The sequence below is a fragment of the Aythya ferina genome, assembly GCF_964211825.1.
Source record: "Aythya ferina genome assembly, chromosome: 9".
Classification (NCBI taxonomy): Eukaryota; Metazoa; Chordata; class Aves; order Anseriformes; family Anatidae; genus Aythya; species Aythya ferina.
The window spans coordinates 15,582,258-15,601,061 of record NC_140305.1 but is presented as its reverse complement, the minus strand read 5'-3'; the positions used below and the strand labels follow the sequence as shown (position 1 = coordinate 15,601,061).

The 18,804-nt window shown below is 44.9% G+C and overlaps 1 protein-coding gene across 4 annotated transcripts in view; it reads right to left on the bottom strand.

The window, feature by feature from the left end:
• ACAP2 (ArfGAP with coiled-coil, ankyrin repeat and PH domains 2) overlaps window positions 1–18,669 on the bottom strand; it is a 64,069-nt gene extending 45,400 nt beyond the window's left edge. For all 4 annotated transcript variants that reach the window (XM_084530171.1, XM_084530173.1, XM_084530172.1 and 1 more), the window contains exons 1-3: window positions 18,528–18,669; window positions 2,255–2,312; window positions 698–817 (exon numbers count right to left, since the gene is read on the bottom strand). In XM_084530171.1, coding sequence (XP_084386297.1) covers window positions 698–817; window positions 2,255–2,312; window positions 18,528–18,580 — 231 coding nt within the window. In that variant the 5' untranslated portion in view covers window positions 18,581–18,669. The remainder of the gene's footprint in view (window positions 1–697; window positions 818–2,254; window positions 2,313–18,527) is intronic.
• Window positions 18,670–18,804: the final 135 nt, after the last annotated feature.

Below are 18,804 nucleotides of genomic sequence, written 5' to 3'. Positions count from 1 at the left end.
GGTCATCAAGTTACGACCATGTCCACTTCCAGACAACAGTCTCAGGCACACACAAGAGCTATACTGAAGTTCACGGGCATTACATAGTCAACCAGTGTGAAGACACATACATGCGACTCACGTTCTGTAACATAACGTGCATTAAAGATGCATGATATACAGACATCTGCACATAATTACACCTATATATTACACAACTTCATTTCAAACTAATACACATGAAACATGAGGTGTTCCAAATTAGCTTAATGAGATGTCAATCTGAGGTTACAACTTCAAAGTTGGCTCTGTACATTTAAAAATCTAAAATTTCTGTGTATTAGATAGAGCTGGATCCAAAACGCAAGCGATCAACTCAAGGAATTCAGTTGAGAGAACTGGCATTATTTAGTAAAGTAAACAGGGAACCTGTTCACCACGGCAAACTGTCTTTCTCTACTCTTCCCAAAATGACTATTTCTATCCAAAGAGATTTTCTGGGATTTGGAAAATTCTCATCATCTCAGGTTAAAAGTTGAAATGAAACACAGACAAACGCAGGGCACCACAGTCAAAAAAGCTCAATCTTAAAGTATATTCCAAAGAAAAACGAGCGACAAGTAATAGTATAAACTTCAATTAATTCTCTTGCCAAATGTTCTGCTTTGCCCTTTTAAAGTTATGCTTTTCTACTTTAATTTTAACCTCAAGAACTTACCTCAACCAACGCATCTTTACAGGAATATTGTGCAAGGTCTCGAATTCCATTCATGAACTGCTTGTTGGCTGTGCAGAATGCTTTCCCAGTATCAATCATTGCAATGCAAAGCTTTACGAGCTACAACAGAAGAGAAAAAGTGACATGCTAAAAGGTTGATGTTTTTCTTTGTTTGTTTTTTAAACACCAACATAATTTTCTTCACTTTTGGTTCATTGCTTAGTGCCCTTTCTTCCAAAGCAGGGGGAAAAGCAAACAGTGTAGCCCAGAAATCATAATTGTAGGACAATACAGCCAAGTATAATATGACTAACCAAACAAAAGAAGTTGCCATCCAAGCCTACACAAATCATTACCCTTGGGCCATAGTTATTTCAGCTCACACACGAGAAGCCTGGCTTTAGATTAAAGTATTATATTAGATCATTTACTTCATATTACAATTACACTGCTTAAATACAAGTACTTTGTAAACTAGCTCAGAAGTACAAAAGAGCAAAAGGGTTTGAGGTGTTTTTGCTTTGAGGAATACTAGGGCACTGTCTCAGGGTAAAGATTAAATGGATTTTACATGATAACACGGCATTTTTGGCACTGGCCTTCTGCAAGCAGTTCTGCAGTGAGGGTCAAGGCCCCTTAAGGAATTTGAGAATTCTTCCCCTTATGCCCCCAAATGACCCTTTTAGCCCAGTGGGAAACAGACTTTGTAGACAGATGTTCATATCCTTTAAGTGCTTACATATTCAGTCTCACGAAACAGATTAATCACTCCTACAGTAACAACATATCTTAGCCTTCACTGTCACCAACATTCACATTCAGCCCTTTGAAAAAAAAGTTTTGAAATAGCAAATGGTTACACTAATTACAAAGAAATAAGGAAGAAGTCTTCCCACTTAAAATTACACTTGACACTGACTTTGCCTCTGTGCAGCCAACTCACAGCTGCCAAAAGAAAGGTCCACATTCAAAACACAGTGAAGGAGGCCAACAAGTGACATCTGTCTGCCACATTACAACACAAGCAACAAATAATTTTAGGTATTTAGCATAAAATACAAAGACAGGAGAGTTTCTGGAGATTTAAAACAAAAACAAGCTACACACAAAATGCTAAGAATAAAAGCCTCCAAGTACTACTGGTTAGAGAAAGCAGCAAATGAATTGCAATGCCCTGAAAAGATGCTACACAGAACGTCTATTTTATATACGTGCACGAAGCACGACAAAAAGCACGATAAAAATTTACAATAGTGAAGTCCTCCAGCCTGAAGGATGGATATATGTTTATATACACACACCCCTATCATGCTGTAAATGTGCCTGCAGACTACCAGAGACAAAGCATTGGCTTGGGATTTCTACAACAAGACCATCCAGATGTGGCCGTGGCCATGCTGGCTCACGCTGCTTACACAGGCTGGGGTCTTTGGGTTGACCCAGGTCCTTCCCCTCTCCAACAGCCACCTCCCAGCTGTGACCTTGAGTTACACCAACCTGAACACATACCTTGTCAGATTTTTTCCAAAGCAGACTTTGTTGAATTAGAAAGCTTACCTTGTCAAGTTTCAGTTCCAGTTCTGTCACATCTCCTTCTACTTCTTCTAGAGCTGCCCTGCATGGATAAAAATGATTCCCTGTAAAACTTTATACAAGAATACTCTGGGACTCAGGGGAAGGGGCAGGGACACATTCATTTAACTCATTTATGGCCACTGAAGTTTCACCTAAATTGCAGCTATTTAACTCAGCACAGATTTCATGTAACTACAGAAAAAACTGACAGAAAAAAAAAAAAAATCACATTACTAGAAAAAAATACAGATAAACCAGACGGCTTAGTAACAAGGATTTGAGATGTAGTATTATACCTTTATGACTGCCACATTTAAATGTTTCCTCTGTCACTGTACAGCCAGTAACCTATTTGTCTGGAGGCCATAACCAAGGAAAGAAATTAAGAGTCTGAGTAAAACTGTATTTTTTTTGCTGACACTCGGGACTCAGACAGTCCTCTCCTCGTTCTTTCTGCAAAACTATGGCTACTAACTAAACCGCCTCACAGCAGACTATCAAAAAATACAGCATTTGCCATGAGTCAAGTGACTTGCAGTCAAGCTGAAGATACACCATCAGTTGTCATTTGCCCCTAGTCTAGACCGATTCTGTCCTTTGGGCCAGTGAAATTTTACATGCCAGTAAAAGTTGCCTTCAGAAAACGTATTTGTTAGAATAACTCTTTTGGCTAGAGGGCTGATGTTTCCTTTAACGCCCTCTTCTCTGCTTATTGCAACATGAAAAACAAACACAGAAACAAAAACCAGGAGACTGAGAAAGGAAGGCACTTTGTTCAGAGAGTTCATGAACCGAAGTTTCATCAGGCTATTGCCTTGAGAATTTGAATGGACCCATTTCTAGCAACAAATGCTACACTATGAAAACCTGTACACTGAGGCTGTGATTTCCCATTACAAAAGGGTTGGTCGAAGAGCTGTATTCCTGTCCCTTGCTCCCATCACGGGGCGCCTCAGTCTTTCAGCTCCTCCAGCCTAACTGCTTGCGGAGCCACACTGCTCACCAACAGCAGTCTGCCTCGGGGGAAATAAGAATTAAAAGGAAGTTTTCTGCAAAGCTTTTTGGAAAAATCAGGTCAGATATTTCACGTTTCAGTCCCAGCAGAAAAAACACACCACCCCGTTCCTGGAAAAAGTGAGACCAGCAGGGAACTACGATTTGGAGCAGGAATTTCTTGAGCCAGCTTTACCACCGAGGAAAGAGTACACAGAACCACAGCTTCACTGCCTCTTGCTAATTCCGTTCTAGTTCACATGAGTTCAAGCCAAGAAGGAAAAAAAATAAAAAAGCCTGGATCAGGCCCCAAACGCAGGAAAAGCAGTTTTTACAAGAACAGCTCTGAAAAACACTGCCAGTTGCCTGCAGTGCTGAAACACAAGGCATGACATTCCCAGCTTTCTGAGTTTCACCAATACATAGTTACATTCCAGTCCTGTATCTAAAGGCATTCCCACAGCTACATCCTGGGTTTTATATCTAAGCACATTCCCATACAGTTACATTTTGGCTTCTGCCTGTTCTCTGACTTCACACCACAGAGGATTTCAGGCAAAGGCAATTTCTCTTACTTTCTTCTTTTTCTTCCATAAATGATTAACTTTCATGTAAGTCTAGAGATTTAAATCTTGTTTCTGAAAGAACTGGGGGGTGCAAAGGAAGGAAAGGATAAACATCTCAATATTTAGCCTGCTGTATTGTATTTGTTTGCTTATAGTCACGGTGCAAACAATTTTGTTTGTTTCTTTGGCATTAAAAGAAAAGCATGATTAAGGAGCTTGTTTACAGAATTGCAGGAAGATCAGATAAGAGAATTTTTTTTGGTGTATTTAACTAGCAAAGAGTCCTAGCTCCACGGAACTTAATGAGCTAAAAACGTTGCGGGAGATTTAAGATTAAGAGTGGAGATAAAGGCAGCTGGAGCGGGCAGCGTGAAGGCAACACATCTGCTCAATAATCACACTTGTACTCACCAGGGGGCGGAAACTCTAAGAGAGAATTGGCTAAACTGGAATAAAAGCCAGGACAGGATCTCAGAAGACTGAAAAGAGGAGGGCAGCTCAAAAAAGCAGCGTGAAGCCAAGCAGAGACAGACAGCACAGGCAAAGGGAGCACGCAGCCCCTCCGCTCAGCTGGCCGCAGGCCCGGCTGCCACCACCACCAGGCCTCACACCGCATATGGCCAAACCCATCCCACTCCCTATTTCTCTGCACCGAAACAGCAGCTTTTACTGCTTCTGTCATATCAGAACGAGTAAAGTTCCCTTCATGGACGCAGTATGTAACCAACGCTAGCTTGTGAGCATACGGGTGATGGGTCCGGGTGCCCTCTGGCCACCAGCGAGCAGCGCAAACCTGATAACCTGTAAACATGACAGCACCCATCTGTGCAGAATTAATTTCATACTGGGTTAGGGAACACCTTAAGAACAGCTGGCCCGAGCTCTGCTATGTCCGTGTTGTTATTATTTTTCTCTTAATTTAATACTTCATGAAGCCACAGGATACAAAGGTACTTTTCTCTACAACATCTGTCTCAGGAACTAAAGTTCATGGAAAATTGTCACGATTGAGCAAAACCCACGCCCGCGGCCAAGACAAAATCTCCAGCCCTAAACACAGGAAGCGGTCATAAAACAGCACCGAGTGCCAAATGTGACATGTCCCAGGAATGTTTCTCCTTCGTGAAGTGGGAGCTGGGACTGGGGTTTGCGTCAGGGTAACCTCGGCCAAAAGGCTCTGGCATCAGGAGCAAGGATTCAGCCCTTCCAGTCTGCCTCAGTACATGAATCAAAGTCAAACATCTGTGCCTCCCCGAGATGCTCAAACAGCGCAGAGTGAAACACGAAGCCAGAACAGCTGCCGAGGGGCGGAGGACAACTTCTGTGAGCGAGCCTCCTCTCATTTTCTCCATGCTCCCCAACAAGGACTCCCAGGAATGTTTCTCTCAGCCGCTGTCATCCTCTCCTCCATTCTGCCCCTCCCAAAACACAGCCAGCCAGATGCTGTGTAAACATCTTGGTCGATATTTGACCGCTACACAGTGCTGACCACAAGACCAAGCAGCCTGTGGTCACAGACAAGTGCCTGCCTGGCCTGTATCGCCCCGTTTAGCCCTACAGTGTAGGGGGTGACAGTGGCCAGTGCTTTTAAGATGGCTGTTCTTCAAACTTCACCACCAGCCTCACATCTTCCACTCAATTTGTCTCATCCACTTGTTCTACCTCACATTTTTATGCTGTATTCCTGGGAGTGAGGAGGCTGGAACCAGTACTCACCATAAATTAGGTGCTGAACAAAGGCAACAAACTGGAGAAGTCAAAGGTGATGTGGATGACCGATTACTGGTTGTAGAATATACCCCGGTATCAAGTTAATAAAGAGAATAACCTATTAGTATTTTCCTGTAGTTTTCGTTTTGCTTTCATTTTCATTAAGGAAACCTGAAAGCCTGAATCTTGAGATTCACATTCTCAATACACTTTCAGAAGAGCAGAAACAATTACACAAAATCAAGTGCTATTCAGACTGTGTTCATACATTTGGGTCTGTGAAGTGAGAACAGCAGATTCTCACCTTTACAATTTCAACAACATAAAATGTTGTCTTCAAACCTTGGAAAGACACAGATCTCCTACCTGCACATATGCTCTGTGGAATCGCCCCTTAATGCCTGATTGCATTGCAGATGACATACCCTTTCAAGTAACATTCACAACAGTATAACAGTATAAAATTGACATGTAATACTTGCCACAAATTATCAGTACATAAATCAAAGCATTTGAGAACATGTTCAAGTACTACAACACTTTAAAAGAAATATATGTACATTATTTACTGTGGAATAGTTGCCTGAGACCAGCTGTATGTCAGAAGAGTAAATAAAGCAGCTTTAGCATGTCCCACTGCCAAAGCACAACAATTCAGCCTTGGACAGACAAAGAACATTGAACGTGAACCAACAAGTAAATGGAACCGTGATTAACTCCCTTTTGTCCTCTTCAATTCATTTCACTTTCAACATTAAGGACATTAGGAGAACTGAGAAGCAGTTGCAAAAATACGTACAGCTCACCAACTGAAAGGGCCCGAGCTGGATAAAGCTGGTCCATCACTGGATAAGTAAAAGCAACCCATTATCTTAGCTTTTAAATACAAACCCAATACAGACACTATTGGAGACTAGCTGCAAGCTCTCTGTGCATCCCACTGTTCTGGACACGTGTAAAATCAAACTATCAGAATTACCAAGCCCTCATGTTACAGCTCTATATGATACCAGACTTGGGTTTCAACCTGTGCTGCCCTGCTCTGCAGTGTCCACCAAGATTCAGATGAAAAGGTCACGGAGATGACAACTCCCAGTCTTGCTTATCAAACCAGAACAAACTCAGCAGTGGAGGTGTTTATGAACCACTCCTCGTGGTGACTGCATTCAGCATTCTTAGCGACTGAAGGGAATAGGAGTAAGTCACTACCTGTATGTTTTACAATAACAGATACTTCAAAGCAAAAGAATTTCAAAACACCCTATGGACAAGTTGAAAAATTCCCTCTTCAAAACAAACAAAACAAAGAGGACCAACACACATCTCAGTCACAAGGGCCTATAACACACAGTTATGGCAAAAGACGCTAAGAAGGGGAATATTTGATGCTGCTGCTCCACCCACGACAAGCTGTAAGTACTCTATAACCAGTAGGCCTGGTGCTCTCCCCTTGGATGCAAATGGAGGATGGAAGTAGCCCAGGCTGTCTGGGCAACCCATTCCCATGCTTAACCTCCAGTGCACATCATCTGCACTTCTACAACTTTCAACTGTCATCTCCTTCCAATATGCACCTAAAAATAAAATCCCACACCTAGATCTACCACCTAAGCCCCATAACCTCTCACTAGGTAACTGAGGACAACGATGAGCTCCTCCAGGAGCCTTCTCAGCCTGCCGAAGGCACGGCTCTCATCCCCTCCTTTCACACCACGCGATCCAGTACAGCAGCCCTAGGCTGCACGTTTCATTTTTGCAATATCCTTCCTGTACTGTCAGGGCCCAAAATTGGTCATAGTACTCCCGGCTTAGTCTTGTGACTCCTAAGAGAAGCGATTCTCTCTTCCCTCAGCTTGCCAGCTCTGCTCTTGCCAGCGCAGCCCAGCACTCGGCAGGTTTTCACTGCCAACAGACAGCCCAGTTCTGTTCACCAGGATGCTGAGGTGCTCGCCCACCAGTGCAGCTCTGTGGGGCTGGTCCTCTGCTCAGTCTTTGCATGGTTTGGTTGAAATTCATGAGGTTTCTACCAGTTCTGTCTTCCTCCTCGTCCCTCTGAACAGCAGACCTACCCTCCAGCCTGGTGACTGCTCCCTCCACCCACCGTGTATTTAATTTGGTTTCTTTCATCTCTAATTAGATATAAAAAGGGTATCCTGAGTTATTTTAACCAGCACGCTCACAAGGAATACATTTGGTACATATAAAATGGTATCAGAAAGCCACCGATCAAAAAAGAAACGTGATGCATGGAGAGTCAAAAGCCACACACTGACCAACAGGGCCTTGCTGTTGTGGATAACAGCAAGGATACACACATACAAGAAGCGTTTCATGACTTACGCCATGTCTCATAACCATTAAGATGCTCTGAAGAAAGAATGCTGTTGCAGCCTGTCACAGAGCCCATTGAGGCGCTGGTTTGGCACCACAGAGATTTTTCCCTGCTGGCACGGAGCCCCTCCACGCTGAGGAACAGATGATGAATGCCCCAAGACATGCCGAGATGAACTTCCTCAGTCATACGGATACACTTCACATTATTAATTCTTCAGTCATTACCACAAAGCATTTCATCGATAGCTCAGAAAAGCTTCACAACCTGAATAGTGGGGCTTGGAATCTGAAATACAACATCCACTCCACCCCCACTCTGAAATCCTATGAATTTTCTGAGCTTGGTGGATTGAAACATGGGAATTGATTTCCTGTAATTCCTTTGGATACAAGGAGGGACCCAAAGGATTCTGAAGATTTTTATTTTGGAAAAGGCAAATAAATAAAACAAGTTCTCAGGTTTGTAGCAAGCAACAGATAGATTTCAAGTTTCCCCAGCCAAAAAACAAAACAAGAACTAAGTCCTCGGTATTAGAACTGGTCTTCAATTCCTTCCAGCTCAGACTTGTCTTATTAAAACAAAAGAGAGAAATGAGAGATGGGCGTTTCTCCTTTGAATTCATCTAATCATTAAACTGAAAGTCTGCTTGTAGGTACTGGTCTTTAACATCACCTTCATCCAGAAAGCTTAGTTGATCCTCGGTAATTCACGTGGTCTTCCATTCAACAAGCAACGAAAGCAGACAAATCCCTTTACGATGCATGCTTCTCTTGATTTATTCTTTACTGCAAGATTACACATGGCTCAAAAGATAACCAACGTGATAAAGTAAACTTCAAAAAGGAAAGTTCTGTTGCACCCAGTACACACGGCTGAAAGTCAAACTGATTACCACTGAACTCCCAGCAGTGCAGCACATTTACCTTATCAAACAGCTTTAAGGGCACCTGTACTACCTGCTGGCCCCAAGTTCAAGCTTTTCCCTCTCCATCTACTTGTGCTGTAATTTGCCAGCAATCTCCAACAGTTTTCCCAGTAGCTTTGCCTAATATTTTTTCCCCAAGCTCAAGCAAGCCTGATAGTAAGCCCAAGTAGGAAATTACAAATATTTTTGTTCCACAGAGATTCTAATATTCGGTATTTCCTTCATCTTCCAACTTCAATTCTTTACTCACTATGGCCAACTGCTACCAAGATGGGGACACGATGTCAGTAGCAACCACACAAGCTTCACAGCCAGAGAGCTGATTACATTGCTCAATGCCAACCCAGATAAGAGTGCAGCACATCACAATACCTGTCCTGAATGACTTTAACCTGTAATTCCAACATCAAGGAGTCACAAGCCTTCTAGGGGGCTTTACTATCAGCTAAGGAAGCAGGACCAGAGCCTCAGGAAGCTAAGCCAACAATAAAAAAAAGGCAGAAACCGAGGGTGCTGTGTTCAGCCTCTTGTTGCTGAGGGCTCATGATGCCCTGACTATGGGCAACTACTGCTCACGGTCTGGAGTTCCCAGTCAGACGCTAGAAGAAAAGCTGACACAACTCCTTAAAAGCTACAAGTAATAACAATCAAAGGAATAACCCAAGAATTAATCCCTCATGGAAGATACCCCTTACACCCCCCAGGCACAGCTGATATAAAGGCCGGATAGCAGCAGCTGAGAAACAGAAGAAGTAAATATCACCAGATCCCCTCAGTGCAAGTTTCTCAGTATCAGTATGCTCGGAATTGCTAACAGCAAGATTTAAACATCCGTACGCAACAACTCCCACAAAGCAGAAGCAACTGGAGATCAGAGGACTCTGTAGTTAAACAAAACCCATTATTTACAGAGATATCCTATAATCTCTCTACGAGTCTTGTGTTATCTTGGATTTCAGAAGAGTAAGGCAATTTCTTCCCTTTCTGTTTGCAGTTTCCTTACTTGCTAGCTCATACCTGCTACAGACAGAAAAGTACCGGCATGCTCAAACCACCGCAAGAGGCCAAAGCCTCTATAACAAGAGCTTGAGGTGTTAGAAGAGGTAAGGAGCATTAGCTCTCTGGAGTGCTACTTACACCAGGTGGATTCTCTTTACTGAAACCAGAGGAAAGTTTCAGCTTCATGAAGAGTCGTCAGGAAGTATTTACTTTTCGTCCATTTCAGTCACATATTTTTGCAACGTTTCCACAACATCCGAACACCCGATTCCACAGGCAGACGGGAGGCTGCAGCTGTGTTGCAATACACCAGTTCTGAACTTAAAGCTTCTGTTTGCTGTGAGGTGCATGGATGTGCCTACATCTCGCACAGCTGCATCAGCTGCATTTTACATGCACATTATAGTTTCGTTGTTACTTTGCAGTAAGAGGGAACAATCTTTGTTTGCCTTTTCTACCTCTGCATTTGCACTGCAGAAGCCAAATGAATCCAATCTCAGATCACAGAGCATAAGCATTAGGAGTAGGAGAATACAGATAAACAATGCGTTGGTGTTTTCCTCAAATTTACTGTTGTCACATGTGGAAAAGCCAGTCTCGTTTCCTTTCCATCCCCCTCAAGTGATACTGGGCAATCGATTCAAAAAATAAGTACATGAATAGCTATAAAAACAAAAACTGCCAAATGCATAAGGCATACTCGCAGCCCCAGAGAAGGCTTGAATACACTCTGGGTACATTTAGTTACCTTTCACCCACAGCTTTCAGCCATCAGGAGATGTTGGAGACACTGGGCTTTCATTCAGCTATCAAAGCTAATTGCAGGCACGCTGCCCAACAGCAGCTCACACAGCCTTTATCAACTACACATTAGAGGCTTCAGCCCTAAATTGCACCCTCAGTGACACCGCAGAGATTCCTCAGCCACCTTAACAAGTTTCTGCCCCAGTAACAGCCCCAACCCCAAGGCCAGTACTTCTGTTCTCTTCTTGCCATCTGCCCTGCCTGATCAAACAAGGGTACCCACACCCAAGTTACTCACCTCAGTCTCTTGCAAACAATAGCACCGACCACAGCAGTCCCAGGGTGCAGCTCACCTCATCCTGCCATAGGGGGCTAAAGCAAACCAAGCAGTGCTCAGGACACAGCTATTGCTCTTTGTGAAGAGCTGCAGAAGCACAGGAGTATGGGGTCCCGTAGAAGGAGCAACGACTACCCAGCAGCTGAGATGAAATCTACGTTTCTTCTTCAAGGAAATTCAGAAGGGGCCTGTTTCAGTAATTACTGAATTCTCTGTAGAGATAGGATCTCAAAATGTACACGGATGCTACCAATCTAGGAATGACGCGATGCTGCTGGCATTCCCTGGTGAGCTCAGTGAGTCTTCAACACCTTCAACAATCCCCTGGGAGCTCCGGTGAGTCTCGTTGTGCTACTCCTGGCACAGAGTGCAAGGCCCAGCACGGCTCCACCACCAATTCCCTTATTTTCTTCTTCACCCACCCAGTTAGGTAGGTAGTCCTAAACCTAAAGCATATCAGAACAGTGTAGTACCTAAAAAAACAGCGATATTGCAATACTCAACCCACGCCTCACCTTGGACAGGATGGGTAACACACAGCCAGGAGGCAGTCCAGAAATGGGGCAGAACCAAAAGCCACCTTCCCCCACCCCAAGCGAGACAATGGACTCCAACCTCAGCCCACAGAGCGCCTTTCCAAGCAGCGAAGGCTCCCCACGATCTACACAGGGTTCCACCAGTCTGTTTGAAATAGGTACAAGATCACCAGCAATTGAAAATTAGGATACTTAAAAAGCACAGAAACGCTTAGTGTGTTTGATACCCATGTGTTCCCACTTAAATCAACATCTGGCACTCGGAGAGATGGAAATCTGGACTCCTCTTGAACGGAGCCTTTTTTAATTTTGACAGATGGAATACATTTCGCTGCATATGGCTTCTCCGGTTTCTCTTTGTATTACATCCAGCTTAAAACACAAATAAATTTTGGAGGTTTAGAAACTTCAAAATCACATCATGCAAACCGCTCGCTAGCTCTGCTTTGTGTTTATGCGTACCGAATTGCCGCTGGAGCTTCTCTTTTAGCGACTTACCGACTGCACATTGTACAGTCACGAAAAAATCAAGTGCTCTGCTCATATGCTCTAAGTAGTGCTAGACTACACATCCTGTGCAAAACCACATAAAACTATCTAAAACCCTCATTACTACTGACAATAACAATAACAGTAATGACAGCAACTCTGGAGATTACTGAGCTGCACCGTGCTTGTAAGCTGCAGCATCCAGACGTTCGAACTTCACACAGGAAGCCTGGCTCACAGGAAAACACATGCCACGTTAGCAGGTTAGCCCATCGTCTATCTGACAGGCATTTTCTCTGTTCAAAACATCTCATAAAACACTGAGACTGTTTTGCAGTAATTCTTATTTTCTTGTGTCTTAACAATTTGGAAATGTACACAGGACATCGTCCCACAGAAGAAAACTTTTGCCCGTGTAGATGAGTAATCTGCAGCGTATCAGAAGAAAACAACTGACCTAGGTCTCAAGTCTGGCTACTTACAGTGTTCAGGGAAACTCCTCCACATGCAAGGACACCTCCTGAAGTGATCCTACGGCCAGGCAATGTTTTAATCTGCTTTGTTGTATGCTTACAATTGTGCAGGTTATGACAGTGACAGTATGTACCATTTGTCACGTTCCTGATCTCATCTTTTAGCCACAAAGAGTGGCAACAACAACAACAAAAAAAGGATTGATACTGTCACAGATAGGTATGGAAAACTCCTAGAGATATTACAAATGTCACAGCCCACATGCTAACCTTTATTTCCTCCTAAAGCTCTCCCACTGCAGACAGTTACATCTGCTGGTACTTGTTTCACCAAATAAACAGAAGCCACCCATGTTACCTGAAGTCCTGGGGACCTCTACCTCTGCAGCAAACAGCAGCTATTTGCTCAGAGATCACTTAGGCATTCACAAAGTTTCAACTTCTGTTGGTGCTTCTAAATTGAGTTACGAACACACAAACAAAAACAAAAATAAAAAAAGTAAATTAGAGTTTATTCTACTTCCTGCCCATGCAAATGTAAGGCATTATATTAAGTAACCACTTCTTTTTATTTTTGCACTTCCTCATGACGCTTCTGCAATTGCATCCCCCTGAGATGCCGAACTAATTGATGTGAGCAGCAAGGTCTGCAGCAGGTCCCAGCAAAGGGGTTACTTTGGCTCTGTAACTTCAGCAGGAGCTTTCTGCAGGCAGTGAGAGCTGGATATTTTCCTTTCCTTTTTCACCCAAAGCAGGTTATCAGGATGCAGTTTGCTTTTAAGACTTCAGAATGATTCACCATAGGAAACACTGACCAATAACTTCAGTCATACTGTTCTCTGTGTGTAGCACAGACAGGAGAAATGCTGTCTAAGTAATGCACTCAAGTATGAAGATTGTTAAGAAGCTAAGTGTGAACAACTAAAATCTATCAATCCCAGGACAGTGCTAACAACTCAGCTGGCACGCTGGGCATTTAGTGGCCAACATTTTAACAGAAACATAGGGAAGAACAAAGCTATCCAAAGCTCACCCAGCCCAACATAGACAGGATTGCTATTTTCTAGTTGCCACCTTCCTAACGAACGTTACATTTAACCCTGCTTTCCAGAGATTTCAACATTGATATTCCCCTCCAGTCCCCCTGGAAAAACATCAAGCTATCATTTCCATAACTTCAGTTCTTAATTAAATTACATGAGATGTGTTTGGGCAACGTAAATGAGACGCTCCAGGTAAAGAGCATAACCTCTCCTATATTAACAACCTGAGTGACTGTAAGAGCTCTGATAATTACAGTTATGATACTCACACATAGATAAGCATTCCCTCTAATTTGGCAAGTATTCATTAAAGACCAGTTGCATAGGCCTAATTAACGTCAGTTCTTCAGCAATTGACCCTGCTGCACTGCCAGCCCTGCACCAGCGCTGCACCTCGCACATTGCTACCACTTCTCCTGTGAGCTCCCTTCCTGGCTCTTTTTTTCCCCTTTCAAAAAAAACATTCCCAGATAAAAACTTGGGACCAAAACTAAGGAAGGGAACATTTGAAGTTCTTGTCAGCAATTTGGGCTGTTAAATAAACACACATGGGAAAGCCTTAACATTAATTGCAATGCAAGAACAAATAAAAATTAAAAAAAATAAAAAAAGATGGAATTACTATTACAAAGCTAACATTTGTAATACAAAACAACCATTTTATTTTTTTTTTAAAGAAAACAAAAACACGCTAAGTGTACTAACCTAATCAGGACAGTCTGATTTCGACACATTTTTCCCTGGTCTCTGCTAGGAAGGATTGCAACAACTTCTTATGAAATCTTTTAAAACCTCTGCAAATTTACTGAGAGCTTTGGAAGAAATGTATCTGAGAAGTATGTTTGATGAGAACTCAGTAGGAGAACTCAGTGGAGAACTACTCCAGTAGGACTACCATAGAAGAAATGCTTTAACACTGGATCCTATCCTGCAATAAGTCTTTCTTTAGATAAATTATTTACTTTATATAAGTTCGAAAGATGCAGTCAGACTTGAGAAATAAATGCACTGTTGACTAGAGGCTGAGGAGAACAGCACATCTGCTGCCATTGCCAGAAAAGTGAAGAATCAGAAACGTGGAAGCATTACTTAAGTGCCTCCAACCAACTCTTAGCAGCATGGATGAAAATGCACACATGTACCTCACCAGTGCCCTGCACATCACCAGCCTGCAGCTCGGAATTGGGCTGTTCTGCACCCATACACTGCAGATGATAAGCTTAACACAACAGCAGAAGTGTAAAACAGGTGACAGCAAACTTACAAAGTTGGGCAGCCTTCTATTTCCACTTACTGTATCCTACTCGCTCCTTCTGCACTATTTTCCACGCTGCCTTGCCAATAAGTTACAAACTCACTTTCCACTCCTGAACTCCAAGGGCAGAAAGCCCAGACCTAAGGTTTCTTTGAAAGTCTCCCCTGGATGAGCTACGTGAGTCTGAGCAAGACCAAGCCAACCTCCTTGGCCACACACCTCCTATCGCCTTGGCCATGACCGAACTGACTCCAGCGAGCAGCCTCGTCACGAAGACACGGACCAAGAGCATCCTGTTTGGGCGCTTGTGGCACAGTGGGCCAGGGGCTGGAGCACGGTGGCACTGTTTGTGGGGTCCTAAAGGATCACCCACATTTCTGCATTCTCCTCCAGAAGTACTTAGCAGACAGGTTAGGTACGTTTGCTGGGCTCTGACAGCTCAACAAGAGCTATTCCAGAGAGGTGAAAGCAGCCACTTCCCTGCCCTAACCGCATCCCCAGGTGACAGAACTCTGCCTCTTACCTGCGGGACAGGTGCCTATTGACCCAACTTGGGTTTCATAGCACTGAACTGGAGAGAAGATCAGAAACGTAGGAAACCCAAAGTGGCATCGGTGACCCGCTCAGACAGCCATCCTCAATAGGCCTTCTGACACAGGACACGCAGCAAACCAGGCTGTCAGTGGAGGTGTTCAGTGATTAACGCACAACTGAATGCTGCCAAGTTCAGAGATGAGATCTTTCGATCATTATGAATCCATACCAAAAAGAACTACTAGGTATGAGGTTACTCCTCCCACCAGATCAACACAAGTGCCTAAAAACAACAGTTCAAGGAACAGATTTACAGAAAAATAAGCCTTAGAAAAGATTTTAAAAGAGCTTATTCCAGCATGGCACACTTACTGACATAAGATATACCAAAAAGATTGAAGTTAATCATGTCCTTCATGCTAGAGAAGGAAAGAGATGTTCTAATCTATGTCCTATTCTTCCTGCTCTATGTGCACGCAAAGGGATTCAATCCTTCCTAAAAGCAAATAAATTGCAACAAACGCTGACAGAAGGTAAAAGCCAGTCTTTATTTATTTTAACAGCAGGAATAGACAGCTCCCTCTAGCACTTCCCCACCCCATGCTCTGCTCACAGTGAGGCCTGTCCCAGCAGGACCCCCTGGCCCGGGCAGCCCCGAGGTTGCGGAGCACACTGACACTCCTGCCACGAGGTCTGCATCCCATTTCCCCTTCCTGTTTCTGCAGAGTATTTAAATGCTCACATATTTGCTACAGCTGACATGAAGGACTGCTTCTTGCTTTTGGAGATGCATACTTAAATATAACAGTGAGTGCAAAGCGGTAAATCCTTCACCAGACTGACTGCCCCGCAGACTGCACCCTGCGCCAGAGCTGAACTACCCGAAGTCTGTAACTATTCCTAAAAGCTTGAGTTCTTGAGTTTTGAAAAATCCCAATTTAACAGACTGTCCATGAAGTTTGTCTCCAAAACAAAAGACCAGAAGACAAGCATTACAACAGCCACAGCTTGTTCTAACACCCAAGCCCAAGTCAGACAAAACAAAGGCAAAAGCACTCGTGTATCAGGGAACGCCAGCGACAAGGCCGCTGCCCTGGTGCTGCAGGCCCCCCACGCCACGCAGAGCTGCAGCTACATCTACAGGGAGGACTCCTCGGACAGGTCCCTTCGAGGAAGGCATACCACAGCCACCAATTCTACTCAAACCACCCCTTACATGCTTTCACTAAGAATGCCAATTTGCAGCTGCATTTATACGCTTTCCTCTGACTCTCCCCCATCATCTGCTCTGCAGCTGGGGTCTCAGGAAGTGAACTCTCTCTGAATGCAAAAAAAAAATCCAGCAACAGTGGCAGATAAGGACAAATAAGCAATCAAGAACACCAACTTTTTACTGATGAATTTTAAAGATTGCAACAGGCCAAAGCTTTGTCTTTTTTTTTTTTTCCCCTAGAGAGTTCTTCCAATTAATCGCTCACATCACAAGCAACAGAATTTTGTTCTGTTATTTATCAAGATCACTGTCACAGCAGGTACGTTTCCACATCACTTAAACGTACCTGTCCTAACGATTTAGCTTTAAAGTGATCAAAGGGGCTGCTGCAGTGCATACTTCATCTATTTCAAGAAATGATTCTTCAGTTACAAGAAGAAAAAAAAAAAAAGAAAGCCTGTTCCAATAACCTCTGAAACTGAAATGCTCGGTGTTTAAAGATAAGGAGAAAGTATTATTTCACAATGCTATCTGGATATTAAAAGACACTCCAGGAATTCCTGATTACACAGAAAGAACTTGTCAGCACAACTCCGTTTTTGCTACCCAGGGACTGCTCCGAGGCCCCTCCCTAAGCAACTTCTTCATTCGAGGGATGACAGCAACACACCGCAGGAGAACTGCGGACGCACTTCCTCGCTAGCTCGTCGATTTGTCCACACTTCAAGAATAGGAGTCACGAAGCACATGACTGCTGAGAGATTATTTTCAAAGCTTCAAAGGAAGAGCACAATTAGGGAAAAAAATCACACACAGCAAAACATGATTGCAAGTTTACAAAACTGGGCTCAAATTCACAGCTGTTCCTATTGCCCTTTCAGAAATAAGCTCCTAAATGTCAGGTTTCCAGACGTGAGCCAATCTGATCTGACCTAAGTTCACAAGCACAGAGACGCAAGAAGGCCGCCCTTGCCTCAGGTTTTCTAATCCAAAGATTTCTTTATCTGCTGGGAAGAAAGATACCTTACTACGAAATAACACACCGCTCATCTGATGGAATCTCTGTGGCCATTATCTATCATTGTATCAGCAACTCTATCACACTACCTTCATCCGCTTCGTACATCAACTAACAACCCCTTCTTGGATTCAGTGTATTCCCGATTTCACATCAAGACCAAAAAGTGATTGACGTGACCTTCGTGAGAGGCAGACAAGCAGGAAAGCCATGTCTGTGAAGCTATACGTAGCAGTGTTTTGAAAGGTTTAAGTTCTTCCCTGTGAAAAAAGGGATTTGGTGACTCAGAAACTCTGATTCATCTACTTCCTCCTTGTCCTCTCTGTGGCTGTAAGCACAGTGTAAGCAAACTATGACACTTCCACGCAGTGTGCGCCTCCTGACAGGTTGATTTAACCGCTCCAACAGGTACACTGATGGGACGGACGCGACTACACCCACCTGCTCGGCGAGGTCAGGAGGCAGCCGCGGCTCTGCCTTGCTGTGAGCCAGGGGATACAGCACAAGGGCACTGCTCCCTCCGGTAATGCTCAGCCCCATAAAAGCCTCGCTCTGCATCCCTGTGTGCACCGACCCTCGGTACAACCACCGCAGCCAGACCCACTGAGAAGGCTTCCAAGCGTTCGGATCAGGCAAATGGCACGAAGGCATCCGAATGGCCAGTTACAGAAGTAAACACTGATGAATAACGAAAGCCATCAAGCGGGTGCTGCTCGGCTTTTTGGCTTTCTAAAACCAGCAGCAGCGCAGGGCTTCGCTGCACGCCCGTAACCACTTCCTAGCCCTCGAAGCCTGGAACGGCGCCTTGGAGGCTGCGAGGGGCTGCACCCGGCGGCTGGCTGCGGCTCCTCGGGGCGGGCAGCGCCAGGGGCTGCCGGGGGGAACCACAGAGCGCTGACAGAGCCCGACCCGCCGCCGGCTGCTGCCTCTCCCTGAGGGAAGGGGATCGAGGGGGGGGGGGGGGGGGCGGTCAGCCCCGATCCCGCCGCCTCAGGAGCTGCCGGCGCCTTCCCCCGGGCCCTCCCCGAGGCCCCGGCACCCCCTGAGGGCCCCCCCCAGCCCCGTGCCCCCCTCAGCCCCCGCACCTGAAGCGCGGCGAGTCCTTGAGGCACTCCTCGAAGTCCACGGCCACCCTCATGCTGCCGGCAGCGGGCGCGGGGCGAGGCCGGGCGGGGCCCGGCGGCTGCTGAGGGGACGCCGCACCGAGCGCCCCTCTGCCCTCCTCCCGCGCCCCGCCGCGACTGACGGCCCCGAGGGCCAATGGGGGGTAGGGAACGGGGGGGTGGGCCAATGGAGGGGGAGGGTGGGCGGGGCTTAGCTGGAGAGGAGGAGGGAGGGGGGGTGGTGGCCGGGCCAAGGGGA